This window comes from Artibeus jamaicensis, unplaced genomic scaffold, assembly GCF_021234435.1.
Source record: "Artibeus jamaicensis isolate MK-2021 breed Jamaican fruit bat unplaced genomic scaffold, CSHL_Jam_final contig_519, whole genome shotgun sequence".
Classification (NCBI taxonomy): domain Eukaryota; kingdom Metazoa; phylum Chordata; class Mammalia; order Chiroptera; family Phyllostomidae; genus Artibeus; species Artibeus jamaicensis.
Window position 1 is genome coordinate 38,181,990 of NW_026521871.1, and position 26,351 is coordinate 38,208,340.

At 43.6% G+C, this 26,351-nt stretch overlaps 1 protein-coding gene across 16 annotated transcripts in view; it reads right to left on the minus strand.

Annotated features, from left to right (window-relative positions):
* THRB (thyroid hormone receptor beta) overlaps positions 1–26,351 on the minus strand; it is a 336,578-nt gene that overhangs the window by 75,192 nt on the left and 235,035 nt on the right. For all 16 annotated transcript variants that reach the window (XM_053669113.1, XM_037143999.2, XM_053669108.1 and 13 more), the window contains one exon: positions 23,818–23,881. In XM_053669113.1, the coding sequence (XP_053525088.1) occupies positions 23,818–23,839 (22 nt within the window). In that variant the 5' untranslated portion in view covers positions 23,840–23,881. The remainder of the gene's footprint in view (positions 1–23,817; positions 23,882–26,351) is intronic.

Genomic DNA, 26,351 nt, shown 5'->3' on the forward strand with positions numbered 1-26,351 from the left:
GATGAGCTGTTGGCATTGTCAAGATTCTGTTGAGATGCGGTCCTGGAAGGCAAGTTGTTTCTCAATTCTTTTGGGCTGACGGTATTCACACGCATCTCCGCTTGACGGCAGTGATAAGATGCAGGGTTTGTCAGCCTTGGGCGTGTAGCCACCGCAGTTGGATTGCCTGTCGGAGTAATCAACACATTCCTCCGTATTTTTAGTGCCTACAAAGACATTAGTTCCTCCCTGGGAAGGCTGTGCTTTCTCCAGTCTCGCCTACACAGCAATGGCCCGAGAGCAAGTTCACGCCAATTTACGTGACCGCTTAGGTGACCTTTCGAGGTCTGGAGGGTCAGGGCTGGGTGGGAACACTGTTCAGATCCTGAGGACACAGAACATCCTGGATTCAGCCCTTGTTTGACTTGGGTTTTATCACAGGCTGACCTGAGGGGCACCCTGGTACTTAAGTGGGGCTTGTTCACGTGTCTAACCTGAGTGACATCTCTGTTCCCCCTCAACCTCTGGTGGCCTAAAGGGAGCAGGCTGGGTCTTGTAAGTGGTTTCAATGTAGTATTAAATTGGCAGTGAGATCCCATGAAGCACAGCAGGTGTATTTGAGTTGTGGAGTGAATGAAGAGCCCCAGTGATGGACCTTTTTGATTGAGGTACAGGCAGGTACTTATTTACATATATTATTTTTTTTCTATTTCATCGAGAGGGACTTGGAAGTCAGTCCTCTAGAAAATGGGGGGAAATGGAAATATATAATAACAACCTCCTCACACTAACCTTCCCTAGTGGTGAATTCTACCTCCTTAATATCTTAACTGTACATGGATATAAAGCAGAAAGTAAAAATGAGCAAGCTAATACGTGTATTTGTATTTGCATAGACATTAAAACATGATCCATCTGGTCATTCATATTTCCAGAAAGTCTTAGGCTGCTGTCAAAATGAGAAAAAATATAATATAAACACAGTTCTACTTTTAAAGTCATCACATACAGTGATTGAAAGGCTATGATTTATAAGTAAATTATTTTATGCTGCATTTACCAAAGGACTATAGGTGTCCATATCAGAAAGATAAGTCCCCCATGATCCACATGTAGTACTGGACATTGTGAGCTGTTTTCAAACATCTAGTATGATTTTTAAATTATTTAACACAAGGGCTAAAAACAGTCCAGGTTTCCATAAGAAGCCTCTGTGAAGCTTTGAGATGTCTGCAGTTGATGTCAGATAGGATGGGTTCTCTGTAAGTGTAATCTACTCTTAGTTACTTTTGGAAGATCCATTTTACTCTGCTGGGTCCCCGGGTTCCTCTGTGAAAATTCTGGTACCCACGCACTCCATCCCGACTCCCGGAGAAGACTGTGAGCAACCACAACAATGAAGTCATAACATGATTTCTTTGTCACATTAGTGGAACTGCTGTGGCTTGAAATATGTTGCCTTCACCAGTACGTGACAATCCCTTTTATTTAAAGATTTTATTGATGTTTTTTAGAGGGAAGGGAAGAGAAGGGAGGGCAAAAAGAGAGGGAGAGGCACATTGATGTGAGAGAGAAACATCGATCAGTTGCTTCTCATACACACCCTAACTGGAGATTGGGCATGCAACCCAGGCCTGTGCCTGGACCGGGAATCAGCCCAGCGACCTTTCTCTCTGTGGGACTCCTGAAAAACTAAGCCATACCAGCCAGGGTGCAACAATCCCTTTTAAAAAGTCATGCATTATAATAGCTTGTGGATTTAACATTTGCTCTTATTCAGAGAAGAGCCCTGAAAATTCACTCTGTACAGAGAGCTGTGCTGGGCATTGTATGAGCTCAGCTAAATAAACCCGGGGCCTTTCTCCTAAGAGTTTCCATGGCATTCTTCAGTGCATGGTGTAGACTCGGCCATGCCAGCTACCGGTGCTATTACAGGCATTCATGCTCCCGATCCATTAAAAGAAAATAGATTAAGATCTTGGGAGACTGTATTGCATTTCAGACTAAACATATCTGTGTAGAATCCATTCAAGTACCTATTATCCATGAGGGTTTTGAGGTGTGCATGAACTAAATATAAAGTTACTGAGCCCTGGCTGGCATAGCTCAGTGGATTGAGTGCAGGCCTGCGAACCAGAGTACCGCGGTTCGATTCCCAGTCAGGGCACATGCCTGGGTTGCAGGCCAGTTCCCAGCAGGGTACTCACGAGAGGCAACCACACATTGATGTTTCTCTCCCACTCTTTCTCCTTCCCTTCCCCTCTCTCTAAAAAAAACATAAATAAATAAAATATTTAAAAAAAGTTACTGAATGCAAGAGTTAATTCTGCGCCTAAAGAGATCCATTTTACTTCTACAGACATGAAACGCCTCCTCACCCACGCGTGTTCCTGCCATGTCTACTTTAGTTTCTGGGACTCTCCAAGTCCTTGGCAAACTGCATCCTGCAAAGCTCCATTTGAAGCAATGTTAAAGTTGTCTGTCACACTAGTTTGTGAAACCCCCAATATTTCATTTTTTTCCTGCAGAAAAATGTAAAATTTGGTATTCATTTCCCTGCCCGAATAGCAATTAAGTAATACAGCCAAACTGGGTTGTCAGTGCTCCCTGGGGAAGGGAGCTAGTGCACGTGCTTGGATAAGAGATGCCCAGAGGGATTCTGCCCAAGGGGACGGTTCCTCCAGAGAGAACATCTGCGGAGGCTGCTCAGCTTTTCCCCCGGGCCAGCAAGAGTGGGCTTTTTCCTAAGTAAGGGGCTGCATTAGGGGTGGGGCAGGGGATAGGATTGCCTTCCATTTTCCTAAGAAAAGAGGCCGGGGTGGTTTGGGAAAAGGGTTTCATTCACCGGAGGCATTTATGAGCTCATAAGTACTGTCTGTAATTACATTCATGATAATGATATCCAGATTCAGTTGCTTAATTGGTAGGTTTATAGGTTGGGGACACTGCTGGGAAAGCTGGGGGCTGAGAAGTTCTGGTTGGGTGACGGGGAAACTTCAGAGGGATTTATTTAAGTGACACTCTTGAGTCTCATCCTCCCCAAACGGGGATGGGGGCCACATACAGTTTCTATCCCATTCCCAAGGAGAGAAAAGGCACCTCCTACACCAGGCTCCTTGAATCCTGCCTACTGGTTTGCTGTCACTGGGACAAATATAAGTTACCTCCACACAGGTTTGCTTGGCAATAATGGTTTCCAGGAATTTCCTGCTAGTTCTACATCTACTCCTCACATCCTTTGGTTCCCCCAAAACTCAAACCAATGAGATATTTTTTAGAGGGATTAAAATATCAAACGGTTAAGCCAGTGATCCCCAAACTCGGATGAGTGTCAGAATGACCCGAGGCGCTGTTAATGAGCATGGAGACCCAGCTTGTCGAAGTCGCTTGGGGACTGTGCATTTGTGTGTTCACCAAGCCCCCCGCTGACCCCCATAAAGCAGAGTTTGGGATCCACAGGGCTAAGAAAATCTAAGGTAAGAAAACCAACTATTGGCAAGTTTTGGGTAAGTGTGCAATCTCCTTCTCAGACTCTAATGTTTTATATAGTTTTGGAGTAAATGTGTGTTATAAAGAAAAATTTATCACTTTGAGATCTACCGTGTTAAGCACTAAGAGTCAGATGTTAACTGTATGGATGTAAGTAGACTTCACTCAAAAAGTCTGTTGTTTTGAGCATGATCGGGGGTACAATGTACACAATAATAGAAGTACATTTTGCTTTTAAAAAGGGGGATTCTAGAAATGATCATACTGTGGTCAGCATGTGGAATATAAATCCTTTGCTCTTTAATGGATCTCAGCTAACATCTGGCCTTTACTACTTCATGTTCTAGCACTAAGATACTTAACCGATTTAATTGGTCAGTTATGATGCCAATAATAAAAAGTAGAATCAAAGAAAACGACAAGGTAAGGACACCTGAACTGTGACTACAATAGCTTCTCCACGCTGGTCTGCATGTCCCCAGGGAGTTTGGGTGGGAAGGGCGGAGTCTGTGTTAGGTGGCTGAGATTCTCGAAGCTTTGAGTGACGGGGCACCGCTGCAGATGGTTCTTGGGCAGAGGAAAAGCAAACACACATCTAATTAACATAACGACCTGCAGCCAATCTCTGGAAATTTCATTAAAGGTGATAGGAAAGAAATCTGTCCATCAAAGAAGGGGGAATTATATTAAAATATTCAAGTATTTCAGGACACCAAAGCGAGCCGGCCGCCTAGGAAGGAGCCAAAGCAGAGGAAGTAGGATTATGACAACGGGGTCAGGAAGGGTCAGCGGAGTGGGCAGGGATTTCAGGGCACTCATAATAACGGGGTTTACTTTGCATGAAAAGGCCGTCCATGTTAGGTATTGATACCCCAAGCCATATTCTGTATTAGGGGCATAGCATATAAAATGCTTGCTCAGACAATGTGTAGAATTATCATTGCATAACATCAGGCTATTAAGTATGATGTCTAATTTCTCAGGCTTATGTACCTATCAACCTATTTTTATTTGTGGACTCATGTAGAACTGGAGACTCATATTTGGCTGATATTGAGCTAAACACTTAAAAAATGTTATCCTCACGGGTGGACATTTTTTTCATCCCTTTTTAGGATAGAGCGAGAGAGACAGAAAGAAAACCATCAGCTGGCTGCTGCCCATATGTGCTCTCTGACTGGGGATCGAACCCACAAAATGGGTTCTGACTGGCTTAGGGCTGGGAACTTTTGGTGTACAGGCAATGCTCCAACCAACTGAGCCACACTGGCCAGGGCTGAGCTAGACACTGTTTTTGTCTTCAGGAACATCCCGGAAAATACACAGTGGTATACTCCTTGATTGATAAGGAACCTACAATTCACAGCACTTCATCTGCTCTTTTATATCTTTTGTATTGGTTAACTGACTTGTCTCATTATTTGACTTAACTTGATGAGTGGCCACTGGCCTATAAATAGCTATAACTTTATTAGTACTTTGAAAGTTCTTTATTAACTGTGTTTATTGTCTTACTCAGTTTCCCAAGTACTGACTATATTCACAGCCACCAACAATCTGTCATCTGCAGAGCATCCGGAGGAAGCTTTTAAAAATGCACATCAGAGCCTATTTCTCTGCCACTTAAAATCTTCTGATGGCTTCCCGTTCATACTGTAATAAAGTCCTAGGACCACCCTCAGGGCTGACCCCTCCTGTCCTGCCGAGCCCCTCTCTGTGGCTCTGCCCTTGCTCTCTGTCCTTTGACCACACAGGCTGCTAACCTGTGAGCTCGTGGCCACAGGTCAGTGTCTTTGCAGAAGCTCTTCTCTCCGCCTGGACACCCCTCTCCCAGCCCTTATATAACCGACCACCTCCTGATGCACCAACAGCAGTTACCAGGATCCAGCCCTTTTCTGCTGTTACGGGAAGGTTGCATGTGCCCTTTCTAAGGACCTATCAGGGCTGCGTTTCTCAATGATATGATTGAAGATGAAAAACTGAATGGATTGGAGCAGCCAGTGGGCCCGGAGGGGCTCTGTTTCAGTGCAGGGAGCAGAGGGGGCGCTGGAAGACCTGAGCTCCAGCTGAAGAGTCTAATCTTGGGAAAATCAAACTCCTCCCTCTAAGCTAAGCGTCAGTTTTTTCACTTGTAAAAGTGCAGTCTAATATTGCTCGATCAAGTGGAAGAATGTAAGTAGAAGTCGTTTGTAATTAAGGGATCTTCACATGTAGCTAGAGCTGTAACTATTTGATCTATATTATGCATGTGGCCATGTATTTCTCTTTCCACCCAAAGGAAAAAATACTATTAATAAAACAATGTTACTTTTATTAATAAAAATTATGCTTAGTGCATATAGCTCTCATACCCTCACCTCTACCACCACCACCACCACCACCACCACCACCACCACCACCATCACTACCACCATCACCATCACCATCATTACCACCTGGGCCTAAACAGAATCTTTGTACAGAACAGGTTGTTTCGGATGACCTCCCACCTCCTTGTGACCCCTTCCTAGCTCCTCTCTCCCTCCTCCTGAGTAGTTGCTATTCTCAGGTTGTCTTGTGGGTGCTCAGTCCCCTCCATGGGCAGATTGCCTACTCACAAATCTCTTTGTGACCTTCGGCAAGTTACTCCACTTCTCTGTTACTTCAGTTTCCTCGTCTGCAAGATTAAGGACATACTGTGTGATGATTAAAGAGGTTAATACACACAGAGGACTTGGGACAGCGCCTGCCTCATGAAGTGTGAGCTCGTTATTCCTGCTTCCGATGCCTCTTTCCTTTGCCGCAGCCTCCAAACTCAGGTCTCCTTTCAACCTGATTGTCAAAGAGCATCTCCAAAAGAGAGGAATTTGATAAATGGCTTTACATCACTACCTGAAGGCTGAGAACCTGGGAGGACTCATCCCTCCCAGCAGAAGCTGTGTTTTAGAAAGGACACCTGGATAGCGTAGGGCCAGGCCCAAGGAATGAATGTCTAGGATTGGATTCCTGCCTGCTGTGCAAGGCAGGGGGGGAGGCGTTTTGGAGAGGTGGGCGTTTCCTTTCTGGCTGCTACCAACACACCGGGCTTGCTCAGCAGGTTGGGCAACACAACAATGAAGACAGAGGTTTGATCCCTACTCAGCCTTCAAGGCCTAGCTTGCTGTGTGAGCTTCCTTGAAAGCATCCATCCACCCTCTGAACTTCCATACCACTTTCCATGTATCTACCTCCCTCCATGTGCTACTTTTTACCTCATGATATAATCATTTGCATACATGTATGATTTCCTTATTCTGGGGTGACCCCTGGCAATCGGGGTGAGGGGGCAGCTTGGCTGGCCCTGTCCCAGGAGCAGTGGGGAAGGGGAAGTTGGATGGAGACATTGGGGTCTAGAGTGAGGCTCAGAGTGGTCAGGTAAGGCTAACACACTGTCCCCCTGCCTGAGTGCTGGCCGCTGCCGCCTCACAGTGCCTACTACAGTGTCCTAATTAATATTTATTATCCCCTAATAATCCAGTAACTTTGGAAAGAGAAAACAACACCTTTGGCACGGGCTCTCCGCCTCTTTTCTTATCCGAAAGCCACTGGTAACTAACAAGAAGGACTCTACTACTAAAATTAATTCAATGCAGATTTTCTGCTATGAATAGTATGGCCTTCCCAAAACTGCTAGTGCAAATGGAAAGTGCTCTACTTTCTAGAGGCAGAATAGCATGCTGGTGGGTAAGAATGTGGGCTCTGTTAGTCAAGGCTCTGATTCTGGCTTTGCCATTTATTAGTCATATGACTTTGGGCAAATTATTCTTCCTGTTTAGATTTCTCTCCTAAATATCTATGATATTCATTTCTATCTCTCCTGTAAGGCAAGAATGTGCCCTGCTCTGACTGAATTACGTCAGTGGTGTCCACACCTCTTCTACCCAGCTCTCAGTTCCTACAGCTACAAGCACTTACATAACAATGCCAAGAACTAGGTAGTGTGCCTGTCATTTGAACCAATGAGAAAATAAGGGTGGAGGGATGTGAACCAGTCTTCCCATTTCTACTTAGAATGTGTTACAATGTACTGTCATTACTAATTTGCCCATTTAGGTTTGTGAGCTCCTTAATAGCTGGGACCATGGTTTGTTGAGCTACCTACCCAGCATGTAGCATGGGGTCTGGTCCACTCAGGAATGCTCACTGCCTCGAGTGGACTTGACTTAAACTCGCAGTTGTTTGCATCTCTCTTCCTCTCCTCTCAGCCCAGTGGGAAACGGAAATCGCCAGGAGAATCTCTCCCCTTCTTGTCCTTGTTCTATCCTCCCACTGCTTAGCTAAGTGCCCTTGCTCAGTCTTTTCTAGGTCCCCATGTGGTTTCCCCAAAACTTCTCTTCCTTTGCTTCCACCTCTTTCCAAGTGCTATGCGTCTGTGGCTATTTCCAGATCTGCAACAGAGATCTCTAAAGAAACTGGATGCTGGGGTTTGAGAAGGTGACACTAGTCTTTTATTTTTATTTTATTCAAAAATTTATAAATGAATAGATGAATGGATGGATGGATGGGTGGATGGATGAACAAATGGATGGAGGGATGGACAGATGGATGGTTGGAATACTGAGGGGCATGCAATGTGCTTGAAGATTCCAACAGGCATGCACACTTCTGGAGAAGTGCCCCAAGACTTTATAAACTAGGATCTGATGAGGCCCTCGCTCAGCTGTTGTCTGGTTACATGAAATGTGTCCTCACACATATTTTCTTGTAGGCATAGCCTTGTAAAATCAGCCTCTTTGTCCAGGTAGGCTGCTTTCCATCGCTATATGGTTTTGTCTTTCTTTTACTGGGCACCTGCCTATTTTGCCTCTTGCTGAGACTGGCCCTCTCTGTCCCTGTGTGCAGATGAATTGAAGTTTGCTATCACAGAGGGTTTCTCTTGTTTCATTGGCAGGGTTTCTCAGTCCATTAAGTGAGTGAGATCTGGGAGCTGCTCAGAGAGAAACAAATCTTTTCCTTATCTGGCTGCTCCCACTTCTCCAGTTTTCCTGTCTGTTCCATTAGGCACCCAGCATCCAGATGAAAAACAACCATCATCGCTATAGAAACCTCAAATAATTCTTCTGAAACTAGACACTACAATGATAATCTCTTGATAATAAGTTAAAACCATTAAAATTTTTTTACAAGTATGTGTGTAGAGCCTTGAAAGGCATAGGACTCTATTTTAAAGTTCAGCATAAAACAAAGTTAAAAGATCATGGTGGAAACTCCACTTGGAAATTCAAGGCACGGCAGTGACCAAGTTCACGAGTAAGACCTTATAATTATTTAACCACATGCAAACAAGCTGACTGCTGGAACACTGACCAGGGCCCCGAAGACTGGGAAAGTACTTTCCGGAGGACGCAATGGAACCCTCCCCTAGGAGTGGCCACTGGTTTTCCATAATTCATACCGATTTAATCAGAGAAGCCTCAGGTCGGGTGACTCAACCTTTGAGGTAATTACTCTAAAGGCCACCGAGATTCCATTTAGGATATTAGAAAAGCTATGGCTGTCACAGAAGTGTCCATATTAAAGAGCCACAAATGCACATAAAAGGGAACAGATGTTTACTGCCAGGATTAGATTTCTCCTGTAGGAAAGTTCGGATCAGAGTGTTTATTCTTGTTGCCAGCCTGAACCCACATTTTTTTGAAAAAAAACCCCCATAAGGTAGTTTAGAAGAGTGGCCCCATTTTATGTTCCCAAAAGTGAGATACCCCTTCTCAAAATAGGAAATGCATGTGAATCTTTTCTCACTTTGGAAACCAGAACTGGGGCATAATTTGTGGATAAAGAGTAAACTTTGAGATTTACAGTTTCTCAGAGAGAAAGACGCAATGTGACTTTTAGGCGATCGGATCAATTTTATGCATCACGCCGTAAAGGGAGTCTCATTACTTGGCTGCAAATCATGCATACTCTTTCCACAAAGTACACTCGGGGATTAACAAAATGGACAAAAATATATGCCGGAGTCAGTAAAGTAGGGCAACATACAGGCCTTCAGATTCTCCTCCTCCGGGTTTTCCTAGAATCTCACTGCCAGCTTCCATATATATTTTTGTGCAAATAAGTAACTAGGATTGATATCAAGGCAGAATTCATCTGGGGAGCAAACACCCCAACCTGGAGAAGTCTGGTTTTCCCTTTGGTTCAGGAGTGGGAAATGCTGCCACAGTATGTGCTTCTTCCTTATCTGGATGGTATAGCAGGCAAGCTTTTAGACAGGTGGGCGGTGTTTGAGAGAAGGAGCTTAGCGGATTGTTTTCAGGCCCTCAGAACACTACTAAATACACCAAAGGCACCTCTCACCAAGGGGCCCTGGAGGTACGACAGGACCCCGGTAGGGTGTGTGATGCTCCCCAGGAGGGTCTGGCTGAGCATCGGCTCCTCTGAGGTCCTGGCCCAGCAGCAGAAACGGTGGCGAGAATTAGTGTTTCCCACCTGCAGTGCTGGGAAAGGCAATTCAGCACTGCAGAAGGGTCCACCGTTGGGTGCAGTCTGTTCCATGATATTTTCACAGTTTGGGAGAATCGAGAGGAATAGGTGGGGCTTCTACTTTCTTTTTCATACCTTTTGGGTTTTTTTCTTAAACTTTTGAATTAAAATAGAGCTGGCGAGGGTGGGGTTGGGGAGGCGTCTGGCAATGATTCCCCACAGGCCTGCTCCTCCCCAACCTGCTTGTCCCGACGAGGGTCAGGTGTGTCCCCCTGTGCCCTTCATCCCCAAGTGACTTGTGACTTTCTAAGTGCAGTCGAGGACCCGTGGCATCTGTGTCACCTGGGAGCTTGTTAGAAATGTGGAATTCTGGCCCTAGAATCAGTGACTCAGAATCTGCATTTTAATAAGGTCCTTGTGTGGTTCACGGGCACTCTGATGTGTGAGACCCTGTCCTGGGGACACAGTCTCCACATTAAGTAGATAGAATTTGTGAAATATGTGGTTGCCCCATTTAAAATATTTACTACACGGAGGAGATTTTTCCTACTCAGGAATCAGAGGGAAAGGAGGGTTTGATGGGTTGCAGGTTAGGGGAGTGAAAAGGGTGGGCATTTGATGTCTTTATTTCCTAAATGGTTAGTTGGTGGGTTTGGTTCATGAAATGGAAAAACCCCAAACACCAAGAGTTCTGATTATACTTTCATCTGTTGAAGGTTTCCCTCTCTAGAGACAGCTGACAAAATAATAAACAAACTAGCCAACATTAAAGTATGCTTTCTATATGACAGACACCCCATTCTGAACACTTAAAATATAATCTTCACAATAACTCTATAAGGTAGAAATAGTATCCTCATTTTTAATTTTTATTTATTTATTTTTAAAAGATTTTATTTATTTAGTTTTAAGAGAGGGGAAGGGAGAGAGGAAGAGAGGGAGTGAAACATCAATGTGTGTTTGCCTTTCATGTGTCCCCAACTGGGGACCTGGCCTGCAACACAGGTATGTGCCCTGACTGGGAATTGAACTGATGACTCTTTGGTTTGCAGCCCATGCTCAATCCACTGAGCTACACCAACCAGCCAGGGCAGTATCCTCACTTTTTTAGATGGGGAAACTGGGCCACAGAGAGGTTGAACAACTTGCCCAAGGTCACACAGTGACTAAATGATCAAGTCAGGACCTGAACTCAAGAAAGTCTAGCCAACCAAGTCATCCTTACCTGTCTATGGGAAGTCAACTCCAAATGATCATCACAGAAAAAAGAAGTAAATTCTGGGGACTGAAATACATAGTGAAAGGTTTGAAATATAGAAGCCGAAGCACAGAGAGGTCCCTTTCTTACTCAAAGTAAGCCAGACAGAAGAAGAGCTGAGATGGGTCTTATGGTTCCCTGTCCTACGGTCTTTTAATTGAAAACATATGCTTTTTAGTATACAACCAGGATTTATTGCTCAATCTCAACACCCTTTCAAATTCTGACATTTTTACTCTATACCTCAAACACTAAGGGCTGTTTTTCTAATTAAAATGTCTTTTCTTCCAGTAAATTTATTAAACAAGAGACAGCTGTGCATCTCTTGTTTCCCACACTGGCTGCTGGTGATGATTTTTTGAAAAGTTAATGCTTATGATGGCACAGGCTCTGCTTCCAAGTGGCAGAAACACTTAGAAAAAGAGGCAAAAATAAGCAAATGATTAAAACAACCAAGCTAAGAAACAGTTAATTTGTTTTCTAGCTGCCCCTCTGAAAGTTTAAAAGGCCCCTAAATAATTTGGAATTCCCAAAAGGATAATTTCATTTTGAGTTTATGATGGTGAGAACTAACCTTTGTGGAAGGCCTACTATGTGCCTGGCATGGTGCCTCTGGGTTTTATTTACCCATTATAACAATGGCTGTGAAGGAGGTGTTGCTACTAGTCCATTTCACAGGTAGGAAAGTTTGGCTGGGAGAGCTAAAGATGTTGTCCAAAGTTACAGAGAGCAATGGAAAGCTGTTTTCATAAATACAATGCTACATTCTGCAGACAAGACCACTGCAGCCCAGACAAGTAAACAAGTTGCCCACAGGCCCCAAAGCTAGTTAAGGGGCATTGCTGTGCTCTGTTGAGTCTTCGTCAACATGGGCCCAGCTGGCCGGATGCACACGGGAAATCCTATGGAATTTTGATGGACCATCTCTTAGCACAAATACTGCTTGGAAAGAGTTCCATCTACTTCCTTAGGAAACTTGGATTCAGGAAGCAAAATCTCTCCTCAGAAAGAATGGGGTCAAAGGGCATATTTATTTAGAAAAGTAAGAAGGACATTATGTCCAAATGATTTGTCTGATTTTGACCACAAAACAACAATGCCCGAGACCACTGATGCTCGGGGACTTAAAAGGCATAATTTGTGGGGAAAGAAAAGTTGCAGCTTAAGTCTGGCCTGAGATATTTTCTGACCAAACAGTAACCAAAAAAGAAAAACTACTGTGCTGTTAGCAGTTAATTCCGTTTGTCTGGCATGTGTCTGCAGATGACAACTTCTGCAGAGGGAACTGAGCTACCAAGTGGTGGTACCGAAGTGCTCTTCAACCCAAACACATGATGTCTGTGTGTTCTCTTTGCTGTTTATTTAGAACAACGTGGCGAGTTAAATGAAAGGCATCACAAGATGATCCTTGCTACCCCAAGCAGAATGGGCAGTGTGCTTCCTGGGCCCGCCTTGTTTACGACGGTCTCAATGCTAGGGCTACATTTGCCTGGAGAGATGAGAAAAAGGGGAGGAGGGGAAGGACACTGTCCAAGTGAGGAGGAATCTTCTGAAAGTAAAATTCTATTCCTACATGTTACCTCTCATGAGGGTTATTGGGTGGATCCACATAGTGATTCTAAAGGAGACAGACTGCAGTTATCACAAACGCCTGCAGGGCTGCCTCTAGGTTGATAGTCCTCAACCTGGTTTTTTACCTTCATGGGGACAGTTGGCCATGTCTGGAGACATTTTTGACAGTTATAATTTGGGTCTGTGTGTGTTCCCTACTGACATCTAGTGGGCGGAGGCTTGGGATGCAGCTAAACATCTTACAGATGCACAGGGCAGCCCCGCCCACAATAAAGAATTGTCCCCCGGCCCCTATGTCAATAACGCTGAGTTGAGAAACCTCGCCCTAGGCAAAATTGTGAGGTGAGTGAGTTTCTTGGGGCCTCTGATTCAGAGTACTCTTACTCTGACCTCCAGGCACTGGAGTCTCTCCTTTATAGCTGCCATCATTTCCTCCCCGAATATCAGTGGGACTGATTCCAGGAAATAGTTTCATTGAATTCATACACCCTGAGGTAGGAATGACTAATAGATTCAGCACCAGCAGGAACACCTGTATTTTAAGTGACTCACTAATTTAAGCTCAGCTCCAAGCTGTGAAATTTTAGCAAGGGTGCTACAATAACGTGGACACTTATTTTTTTGTAGATGGAAAGCTGGTGAAATTCACAAAGCATTGCTCACTTTTCAAAGTCATAATATGCGTAAGCAAATCTGTGATGTGGTTTCACTGGAATATAATCATTAATATTTTTTTATTACAATCAATCATTTGTAATTGGCATTGATCACAATAGCTTTCCAGCAAGGAAAGACACTTCCTGTTCCACAAACAAACCTTATTTACTTTCTCTTTGTTATCAATATTGACTTGTAGGTTCTGTTATTATAGGACCCATTGGTTGGGTGTTTGAAACGTCCCTGTCACCCTAAGTCCCAGGCTGTCTTCTCTCTGTGAGCTGCTGTGGACTTGTATTTGGATGGTATACTGAGTAGGCTTTTATTTAAAGTAAGTGGTCCAGAGACAGCATGAATGAAATACTTAGTGGAGAAGAGCTTTGAGTCATTTCTTCTCATTTTAAGACATGGAAACGTAAGGTTTTTATCTTTATGCCAGTGTATGAAACCAAACCAAAGGGATCCTAACTTGGCAAACCCACAATGGGTTGACTTCATGAATCATTTTACCTTGTTCCCACTTTACCTTTGTTCTTCCGACCATCAGCAAGGGGCATGTATGGTAGCTTGAGGTGCAGCAATAGTCCATGCTGAGTTTTCAGAGGCAAATTAACTAGCTCAATTGCTCCTCGTTCAATGGGCTTTGAGTAGTAAAATTCAGAGAATAGCTGGGGCTACAGAAACCTTGGGGCTCACATGAGTTCAAACACCTAATTCGTAAAAAAGGAAATTGAGGTCCAAGAAGGTGGCCTCATTTGAGTAAGGCCACATGGACAGTTATAAGCAAAGCCAAGCCTTGAACCTTGCAGATATGTCGACATCTAATACAAAGTTCCATCAGCAGCCTCTCCCCCAGCACAGGGAGGGCTGAGACAGTTCAGCGTGCAGCGGTGAGGTCAGGTAGCCTTCATCTAGCAAGCTCCTTATTTCCAGAACTAGCAGCACCTGCCTTTCATACCTATAATCTGTCATCAAGATTAAGACAGCTGCTGATTACTTAGGATAAAATAGTCTTGGGCCAAAGCATTCAGATGCTTCCTTATGCCAAGATAGTTTGCAGACTTTCTAAATCAGCCCTAGGGGGTGGCAAACAATGGTATTCTATGGTTCATGGGCAATTCTGGCAATATGGTATGATGTGAACAAAGAGAGTGGAGGACAGTGGTGAAATCTATAAGGGTGCCAGGTAGACTAGACCCTTAGATGGAGAGAGAGAGAGAGAGAAGGAAAGGGAGAGTGAATGGAGAAGACTATTTAGGAATTGTGTTTGGTGAAATTATCATCAGATGGGGCCACACTGAGCCTGGTCCAAGAGCCCCATACTCAGGCCAATCTGATTCTTTTCCTCTTGGTCAGTGCATCTGGAGACGAAAGGCTTTTCTTCAACCAATTTGTGACACATGGAAAGTTCTTGTGGTGGGCTTGGGCCTGTCAGGCTCAGAAAGCACAGCATATTCTTAACCTTGGAAACTTGGAATCTTAAGCAGGTCCTAATTACACATACTCTGAACTGTGTAGTTTGAAAGGGAGGAAATGTACTATGGCTACAACTGCCCCTGCCTGAAAACAGAGACGATGCCAATCACAGGCGTGGCCCATATATCTTGAGTTTTCTTATAGCAAGACTTGTCTGTAAAGGCAGGAATGATATAGTTAGATGTATTGTGGAGGTGGGCCAGCAGCAAACGGATTCTAGAAGCCTTAGTAATAGATTTTCACAAACATCCCAAAGGGCTATTCAAAGTGAATGGATAGTTCGCAAGAATTAGACCTGTAATGTGGCACTGGAGGGAGACCCATTTCTGAGTCACACTTATGACTATTTCTTCAATTTTGAAATGGCTTATTCGGGAAAGCTGGATGGCATTTGGTTATAGAATGCATCTGATCCATCCTCTGTTTTTGAAATAAGATAACAGGACAGCTGCTTTTGTCTCCTTAAGCTTTCCTGGCAGGGGAGGTGCATTTGGCCTCCCCTGCCAGGAAAGGCCAAATGCACCTCCAAATCATTTGGAGATACCTCAGTATATCCAAATTTGGAGATACTGAGAAGATGGGGGTGGTTGATGACCACATCTGTCATTTATTGCTTGAGGCTTACAATATTTCAGCCATGGTGCTAACCACATTCCATTATTTCTTTTGACCCTTACACTAATATTCAACTAAATAAAGATTGGCTCCATCTTGAAGATGAAAAAAACTGAATATTAAGAAAGAAAAAGCAACTACCAAAGGTCACAGTGAAGAGGTAGAGCCACTCTGGACACCAAGTGGATCTAATCACAGGCCTGTGCCCTTGGCCCTTCCGTTGCATTTTAAGGGGTCAGCAATGTGAAGATATGGTTTGGGGGCATTAAAAATGGTTGATGCAGAGATAACTGGAGTGAAGGTGGTATATACTTTTCTGATATTGTCCTCATCATTTTCCTGCCCCCACCATCCTATTCTGCACTTAAAAGATAAAAGCAAGTAAAGAGAAATAAAACAGAGTTTCATAGAAATGATGAAACAAGAGTATTAAAATATAGGCAGGCTTTCAAACAAAACAAATATAAAGCTCCTATGTCCTATTTGGAAATCATAGGAAGCAATAAAACAAGATCCGAGAGACAAAGAGTCAAGGAGGGCCAGGGAGAGGTGAGGATTCCCTGGGTGGGGTCTCTCAAGAAGCTGGAAGACCAAGGCCTCAGCAGTGCGGACGGTGGGGGAGGATGCAGATACTGTCTTCTTGTTTCTTGTCGGGGGGTCTGCATGCTCTTCCTGACCCGTCAGCAAGCAGGAGAGGCCACTGCAGCGTATTGCCCTCTGGCCCTCAGGGGCCCATGTTCCACTGCTGAAGACCTTTCTCTGATCTGCAATTAAAGGTCATCAGCCTTGAAGAGGGCTCTCAGCTTTGGGGTTTCTCCGTTGACTTTTGTTGGAACCGAACCAGTATTTGTAGCTCAAATCATTATGTTTTCAGCCCTTGCACATTAAACATGCTTCATAGAATTCTGACCCTGTCAATTCTATCCAAAGCAAAGGGAACCTTTGAGACATTTTCCACTTGACCCCTCAACCTCTCAGATGTGTCATTATTCACTGAATTATTCTATTTGGAATTTCTATGGATAAACCTATCTTCATAGCTTAGGTGTGCAGGGCATCCCCCCTCCCAAAAGAAATCACATCAAATTTGCAGATCATGCACTGGAAGGTGTAAGGGGAAGGAGCAAGAACACTAATGTTTATTGAGTGCCTATTGCTGACAATGACCGTGACACATTTATTCCTCTGGACTCTGTGTGTTTTTTTAAATCTCCACTATTTCCCTAGATTGTGCCCCAGGACTTGTCACATAGGAGGCTCTCAGCACATGTTTACTGACTGATTTAATTAGAGTCTCACCACAGCTCTAAGATGCTTCCTGTCCCTATTTTACAGTACAGAAATGGAGATTCCAAGAGCTTAAACAACATGCTCAAATTCACAAGATTGATATGTGGGGATTTGAATCCAAGGACACACGACTCTGAAGTCTATGTTTGTTTAACTGTAACACATCAACTCTAGAAGCAACTAGGAAAGTAGGCAAAATCAGTAATCCTAGCTGTGTCTAGAGATGCTGATGCTACCCAAAGAAGGTTTGGAGGACTGTAATACACATATTTTTTAAAATAAGGAGATGATTCCAATATAAAGACTAAGTCCTTCCTGACCTCACTTACTTCCATAATATTACCCTACATTTATATAGCCACTTGTGACACAGATTTGTCATCAACACCTGTGCGTTCCCTACTTCCTGGGCACACAGCTAGACTATATTTCCCAGCCTCCCTTGCAGTGAGATATGGCCATGTGACTGAGTTCTAGCCAATAGTATGAATAAAAGCATTTGGCACCACTTCTAGGCTTGGCCCATAAAACAACTTCATATAGCCTTTTATTTGCTTTTCTCCTTTCTCCTGTTGAATAAACAAAATTCTGAAGTCCTAGAGGTGAATGAGGATGTAAGAAGGAAGGGGCGTAGGTCCCCAGATGATCACAGGGAACATCACCCACCGACCAAGAACATGTGACACTAGACTCAACAAGAGTCAAATATAAAATTCTTTTGTATGAAGTCACTGATGTTTTGGGGTTCACTTTGTTGCAGAAGAGAGCATTATTTTACTAATAGGCCCCTCATGATGCCCAATAGCATTCTTATCTTTTCTATCACTAATTCCTTTGCAAATGCAATCAAAGTCAATGGAAGATGAAAAAGTGAGAGGTGTGAAGAATCACCAAGAACAACCAAAATATCTGTGTGTACAGATGGTGTATTGTAGAATTGTACGTCCGAAACCTATATAATTTTGTTAACCAAGGTCATTCCTACAAATTCAATAAAAAGAAAAAATACCTGTGTGGTACATTGCTGCTTGGCCATAAGCATGTTCATTAGTCTGAGTTTATGGGCTTAGTTTTCCCACATGCAATTTCAGGGGGTTCAGACAGATGGTCTGTAAGGTTTCTTCTAATTCCAAACCTCTGCAAGTCTTTTTAGATGTTAAAAAATTATGTGTTGATATGTTCAGAAACTGTGATATCTCTTGACCGGGAACTCCTCAAAGGTTAAGACTGTTTCTTAGTTGTGTGTATATGCCTAGAATCTATTATCTTCTATGCTCTCATGTTAAATTTAATTATAATTTTCTGTTGAAAAACTCAAAGAATTTACTAATGTTCTGATTTATGCCAATGATTTCTTGATCTAATTTGGTGTGCAGTATCAAATGATTGAAATTCTCATGAATATTTTCATTATGCATTACTATGATAGGCTCTTTTATATTCATTTACATAGATGTAATCTTTGAAGAACGATTTTATAATAATACTGAAAGACTTTTTGATTAAAGGTAGTGCCAGCAGTAATTGGAATTTTGATGGCTTCATTTACAGTTCTAGTTAGCTAAATATTATAGAAGTATAACTCCTACTTAGAGTTGAGAAAATTAGAGCACAGAATATTCAGAATTTTCTCATGCAAATAGCCCTTAACTTGAGGTCCATAAAAATAGTACTGAGGAAAACTAATTGCAAAAAAGCAATTTGTAAAGTTTGAAAAGGCCCAAGGGAAATTATACAATGATATGAAGCAGCCTATGCCACTTTCATGAAAAATTGTGTGCCTTCTGATTATTAAAAATATATGGCAATTTTTCTATATGTCTGTGTAGTGTGGGAACATCAGTCCTGCTCATCAAAAATATTAGATTATATATGCTTTTGATTACTAAACATAGACAATGATTTTATTACTTAGTAAATGCAACTTGGCAAGCAAAACGTTTGAAACCAAAGGATTCAAAGGAGGTGGTGGTGATGAGAATACCAAGAGGGTCTTGGCAGAAAATGGAAAACCACACTTTGAGCAGAGTGAAATTGAATGGTGGGAAACCAGTGGTTTTTAAAAACTTCTTTTTAGTGGCAGCTGCAGGGGAAGCTGATGTCCAGACACTCAACCGTTCACTGTAGTGACGTTGGGCAACTGACTTCAGCACGCTGGCCTTTGGCTACTGATGTGTAAAACGTGGGGGATGGAGGAAGGGACTCTGAGCTCAGCATCAGCGCTGGGGCAGGAATGCATCTGCACTCTACCATGTTGGGAGCTGGACTTCCACACGTGTGTCCCTTCTGTAGCACAGCCAAATTTCACAGCAAGAATATGTCCTCATGGCCAAGATTGGAAACAAAAGCCAAAATGGATAAAACATGAGCCTGGGACTTTCCAGCTGGGGGTGTGGCAGGTGGCGGCGTAGGAAAATTTGGCTCACTGCACGCAAAATAGCACCATATATTAATTAGAGATGATGCTTCTTTCTCTCCCTTCCTCTCTCTCTTGCCCTCTCTCTAAAAAGCCATGAACAAAATGTCCTCGGTCGAGGATTAAAAAAAAACTACCCCCCCCAAAATCCAAAGTTGGAGAGTATGTGATGAAATGGACACTGTTGATGGGTGTCTCTCAACTGGTCCAATATCTGGTTACAATTTGGCAACAGAAAAGGTTTTAAAGACATTCAGTCCCTCCACCCTAGCATTTCCTTTTACTGAGTAGGATTTGGTCCTGAGGAAATATCAGAGGAGTAACATTATGTACAATGCAGTTCATTAGAAGATTTCTTGCATAACATAAAGGCCTAGCAATTACGGACTGTATCACTGTATGATGGAGGACTAAGTAGCCATGAACAAAATCCTATTTTAGTATTTACTGACAATGGGACATGTTAACAAAATGTACACCCTTGACATTAGTAATACTTGGGTGTGCTATTATTTTGCTGTCGACAACTTTCTGATCCCATGAAAAGACATTCTACTTAGGTTGTAGTATATAAGTACAACAGTGATTCCTTCCTTCCTTCCTTCCTTCCTTCCTTCCTTCCTTCCTTCCTTCCTTCCTTCCTTCCTTCCTTCCTTCTTTCCTTCCTTATTATTATTAGAGAGAGAAAGGAATTGGGGAGGGAGGAGAAAGATACAAGGAAAGACAGATGGGGAGAAAGAGAGAGATGAAAGGAAAGACAGACAAAAAGAAAGAGAAACATCAATTTGTTGTTCCATTTATTGCTGTATTCATTGGTTGATTCCTGTATGAGCCCTGATCAGGGATTGACCCACAACCTTGCTGCATTGTGACGACAATCTAACTAACTGAGCTACCTGGACAGGGCTTGTGATTTCTGTCCGAAGGAATGCCATAGTCATTAAGGAGCAATTGAAATGCCCAAGGACCACCTGTAGAGCCACCTTTGAAAAACATGGGCTTTACAATAAAGTACTGAGTTTTCCCAAATTAAATGTGTTGTTTGACTGAGAAATTTGCCTGGTAGGATGGTCTCAAAACAGCACCGCATTGCTCCAGGGCCCCTTTCCTTTACACCCAGACATGGCTGTGCTCACATCGTACTTTATAGAAGTGTTATTTACACATCCTCAAATGTAAAGTCTAGGTCATTTAGTCTTAAAAGTGAAAGAGAAACTGGAGATTAATTATCCTCACTTTTCTCATTTAACTGACGAATTCAAGATCTAGACAGATTAGGTAACTTGCTTAGTTACATGAAAAATATTTAACCTTGAGAATAACGGGAAACATTAAGTTAAAACAAGCCTATGTAATTCTTCACGTTGCTTACAAAAACCCCACCTGAACAAGCAAACAAGCAAGCAGACCCTGCGAGGATGACTGTGAGCACACTTGGGCAACAACAGAGAGAGCTCCTGTGGCATCCTTGCAGACATCCCTCCCCTGCTACCTGGGATGCACTCGGCAGTGATGCCTTGAGAAAAAAAAACAACAGACAACTTCGTAACAGGACTAACTTTATATCGTAAAATAATTTCATGAAGCCTGGCTCAGTGCCAATAGAGCAGATCCTCGTGTGGCCTTTTGGGCACATTTAGAGGGGTCTGGAGTCTCAGTTTCTTTTTCAACCAAGGCCAAAAAGGGCTCTAACTTCACTAGTTAGCATTTTAGGTATTCATAGCTTAGAGCAAACTCCTTTATGAATCATGGTTTTATGCAAAGTGGAGCTCATTATAATGCCATAAATGTTAGTAGAATTCCCCTCAGATCATCTGGGAAGCAGCATTTAATTCTGGACAAATAAAATATATTAAGGTGCTTTCTTACATTCTTCTTTACAATTCAGTATTTTTCAGTGAGTTATTTCATACAGTCCTAATTTCAAATTAGGTGAAATAAATCGATGAGAAAATTTTGGCACGACCCAACTCCATCATAGCTGAAATTAAATAGCCCCAGAAAATCAACAATTTTCCACTTGAGTTAATATAAAACATATAACTTTAATAAGCATTGTGTCTGAGGTGGCTCTTTATGTGAAAATGCTGCCTTGCTTGGTCTCAGGAAAATAGATTGTGTTCTTTTTCCCTGTTCATTTTAAACAATGGTTTTCTTTTCATAAAGGTTAACTGATGTTCTGTATTGCATAACAATAATATTACCTAGTATGTGTTTCAAAGGAGAAACTATGCCTATTTACCCTTTAAATTATGCTCCTAAAGCAAGCGCTTAGTTCTGATGTCTTACAACTTTATTATGGTCTCCCTTTAGGTTTCTTAAAATAAACATTTAGCCCAAGACCACAGCAAAAGAGATGAAAAAAGGGCACTTTTACTTCATCCACAAAGAATCTAAAGTTGATAATTTTCTCAGCTGAGTCCATTAACATATACTGAGCACACATGTGTATGGTGTAGATTCCTTTTGAAAATAGAACTACTGTGAGTTTCCACTCTATGAAGCAAATACTGGGAAGCAAAAGCTCCCTACTCCCCTGGGAGGCAGCTGAGGTTCCAGCCCAGCCTGCAAAGAGGGCATCCAGCTTCCACGTGATTGGCTGAAAGCTGGCCTGGTCCAGGATTGTTCTGGAGTGGGCCCAGAGTCTAGCCCAGTCCTGGACATCAGCTGACTTGGTCTGGGGGGTTCTGCTCAATAGCAAGATGGTCTGGACTATCTTGGACTCTAGAACAGGGGTCCACAAACAATAGTTCTTGGGCCAAAATTGGCTTGCTACCTGTATTGTAAATAAAGATTTATTGAAACCCAGTCAAGCCCATTTCCTTCTTTATACAGAGTCCATGGCTTGTCATGCTACAATGGCAGAATTGAGTAGCCTGTGAAGCCAGAGATATTCACCACCTAGCCCCTGCTCTGTAAGACTCTAGGACGGCTGTTCAGTACTATATCTAGAACCAACCTCGGAGCAAGAAAAATCCATTGGGTCACCCACGTCTATGCCAAGTTTTACGATGTTCATATGTCTCAGGAGGGTACATTTTGGGGGGCTGTAACTTTGGAGGCTTAATCGGGGAGGTACTTTATCATGAGCTCCTGTTGTGTAGCACTGGACCCCACACAGGCCCTTGTCAGAGGGGCCACTTTCCCTTGGTTTTCTGCACTGCTGTCTGGCATCTGCACGCTCACACACACCTGGGGCTGCAAAGCCTCTGCCATCAGTGCTGGTTGAGAGGCCTGCTCAGAGCAGCATTAGCATGGAGGCTTGGCTAATCTTGCTCTAGAAATTTTCTGTGGATTGAACAGGTTTATGACATAGAAAAGTGTGAAATCGAAGTGGGGGGAGAATACTGGCCAGGTTGGCAGTGGAACAGAAACGGGAGTGGGTGCTCTTGGTGGCTGTTAATGAGAATGAAGATGAGAAGGTGATTCTGAGACCCTCACTTCCTAAGGACTGAAGCATGGTCTGGCTCCCCCAGGCGCCAGGAGCTCCAGTATAAATGGGGAGAGAGGCAGGGCAGTGATGCCAGGAGATGGAATGTTATGGCCATTACAGGAGGCTGTACACTTCTGGAAGGCAGAGAGCTCCAATGTTTCAATTCTACAGGGGAATGAGTTCTGGGAGGAATTGCCCTGTACATTTATTTGTCACTCAGTAGGAAGGTGACATCAGTGGATTATCAAAAGTGAGGGTGCACCATGACATACCATGTCTACGGGCACCTGCCCTCCCACCGTGGTAACTAAAAGGACTGTCATGGGCTTGGTGCTGGGCTGGAAGGTGGATGGCAGAGGCCGTCATTGGACCGTCCTCAGGTTGATTCTAGTCAGCAGCCGTCTTGACTGGCCCATGAGTTTCTGATATGTTTATACATCGATTGCTTACATTTATGATTGGAAATGTTCTCTTGAAGGCCCGGATTTCTTTTGAAAGTTCAAAACCTTTGGCCACACTGGGCTGTGTCTCTGCTTATTGGCAATGGCCTAGAGAGGAGGAAGGGCTTCTCTGCAGAGAGGAGTTTGTTGTACACCTGGTCTGCTTCAGGCACGGCTGCATCGGGCCGGCCTGGGGCTTTCGGTCTGCAGCTTCTGCTCTGCGTGCTGCACAGGGAGGTCACGCTCCTGAAACCTTACACTCCTCGAGGGTCATTCTGTTGCTCCTTGGTCCCTTGCTAAGAGTTCCTAGTTCACTTTATTTTATGTGATCGAATCATACTCCATTCTGACAAAACTGCTGAATGGACTAGACAGCCCCCTTTGGGAAAGATGCCTGGATGCTGGTCTATAAGCCTGTAGAGCCATTTATTACCTTGGCATGAACAAATGCAAAGAGTGAATGGGTTTAGTGTGGAAGGGTGGTCCCACAGTGGCTAAAACCTAGCCTTCGACAGTGAATTATCACATCCTCCCCCTCACATCAGTGGTGGTGACAAATCTCCCAGTTTCTGAATCCAAGAGCTTATTTGGAGGGATGTATTCCCAAGATGCGTTTGCAGTGAATAACACTTGTTGGTTTGGAAATTATTGTTGCAAAGACTCTCAGGTTGGCCTTCTGGACACCTTACATTTCTCTTTTAGTGAACCAGAATGGAGACACACACACAGAACATATAAAAAGTACAGGTACCTGTCATACTGTTGGGAGTCATAGGTTAGCAGTCATCCTGGACCCCTTCTGTCACTGCCATCTCCTACAGAGAAAAAGACAAGAAAGAAACACCACAGGTTATAACCTGCATTTTCCACCAAACAATGCCACATGCATTAATCAGCAATTTGAGAGTCCTGAGTCAGAACTGCAGAAGTTGAGGCGTAGGGGCCATAGGATGGGTGTAAGTCTACGAGATCTCAGGGTTCCTTCTAGAAACAGATTTTTTAAAATAATGTTTTATTCAAGATCACATGTCTGTGTGCAAGTTTTAGAGAAAGCTACCAGCCACTGACTTGGCGTTTTCCCCGGGAGTCACTGTGATGCCTGTATTTGCATCTTCAATCTGGATCCTTGCCTCGCCTGGGAGCGTGTTAGAAATTCCGGTCCCATCTCAAACCTACTCCACCAGCCCTGCATTTGGAAAGGGTGCCCAGGTGACTGCTGGGCGCTTTACTCTTAGACATACTGCTCTAGACAACGGAAATCTGTATTCTCATCGTCCCACTCGTGACTTTCTGTCCCACTCGTGCCAAATGCCTTCCCCTCCCCACTACATTGCCGAGATGTGAGAGCAACAGGCAGACTTGGCCTCGGACTGGGGGTGGAGGCGCAGAGGGCATCAGTGACCAGAGGTGTCCCACCCGATGCAGGGAAACAGGTTGAAGAACGTGCACCGGTGGATGAACCAGATGGCTGATGAACACGGGTCACAGTCCTCCGGGATATGACTGGGGGTAGATCAGAATTAGATTTCCTTTTTCTGGAAGGGGCTTCTGCGTTCAGTGGCAGATAGTGGCGGCTGGATGCTTAGGAAGAGTACTGAAGCCCCAGGGCAGGGGTTTGAGCTTTGGTGCTGTCACATACTAGCTGTGGCATCATGACAAGCCATTTCAAAGCCCCAGAATCTCCAATTATTTGTGTGAGAAAGGGGGAAAATAATACTCACTCTACTTACTTCACAAGGCTGAAGTTTCTGAGGTTTAAAGACAATGTGTGTGAAAGCGCTGGGAAAACCATAACACACTCTGCACACGGAACCTTGGGATGAGGAAGAAGCACTGACCTAACGGGTTGGAGCAGAGGAAGTATATGCACGATGTTTACAATTGGGATCTGTGTATGGCTGTTCATTCTATCTCCGTATTTCCTATTGCAGTGCTGAGTCCATACCTGGGTCATAGTTCTCATCACACTTGTGGTCATTACATGTTTACATGGCCGCCTTTCACTAGACTGTGGTCTCTGTGGCAGGGACTGTCTTTGTTATTTTAGTGTCTCCTCCATTAAGTAGAATGAATGTCTGATACATGATAGGCTCTAGACAAACACATGCAGAATAACTGAACAAAATAAAATCATCGAACGAGGATATGGGATGGTGTGAGCAACCTGAACTGGCACCTGGTGCAAGAGATGAATACTAACCACTGGGAAAATGCATTCCTGCTGCTGATTTCAGGGGTCACCAGCCACGAGCTCTCTGCTCTGTCCTCACTCATCTGTTCAGTTACGTTTGAGTGAGAGGCTCCGCCACACCCAGAGGTAAGGGCTCAGATTGTACTTACATTACTGAGTGCTCAGACTCTTGCCCTTCTTAGAAACTCAGCTGCCATTGATCTCCCCCTCCCACTCCATGGCAATGGCCATGTTTTCCTATGACATTGCTCCCAAATGTTCTGGAGAAGAAGAGAACTTGGCTCAAGCTGGGCCAGCCCAGTGCTCACAGTGCTGACCTTTGGCCCAACTGGATGTTTGGAGAGAGGAAAAAGAGAGAAGGGAGGGAGAAGAAGAGAGGGAGAGGAAAAATTATTTCGTCTTATGCCTCTCTCAGCCACATGGACAACACCTGTGTGAAGGCAAGAAAGGGGGTGGATTTGACATTCGCAGGGAACCCAGCTTTCGGTTCTCCCTCAGGCCCGGCTGTGTCCCTCTCACTTCTCCGGGGGTTTGGCTCCCCGACTCCTCCTGAGCAAAACAGCCTCCATTTTTACCTCCGCTGGCTCCACTCCGGTGCCTGCCACTTGGAACCACTTGGAACCAAACAAATACTGACTGATACACCGACATTAAAACACAACATGAATACAAGTGTGTCAGAACAGTCTTGTGTCTTTTTGGCACTACGAAGGTAGAGTGACAAAGTTCTAGTTATGTTCTTGCTGTACCATGAATCGAGTGTCTTTGTCTACAGCATCTCAATGAAATAGGCATATGAGCTATAGAAAGGAAGTACGTGTGAGGCAGAAAGAATCCAGGGACAGGAAAAAATCTTGTTGAGGCCCTAAAAAACATCATCACCACACAATTTAGTTTCCATTTGCCTATTTACTATTGTTATCTTTGCCTTATCATACTAGGAAATACTATTTACTACTCTAATACTTCAGCATCACTGTATTCTTACCATTACTATACCATTAATTGTATACTAGTATTACTTTCACTCTACTATTATTAACTTTAGTGTAAAATGAATAGTGTATCACTACTACTATAGTACTTTAGTATTT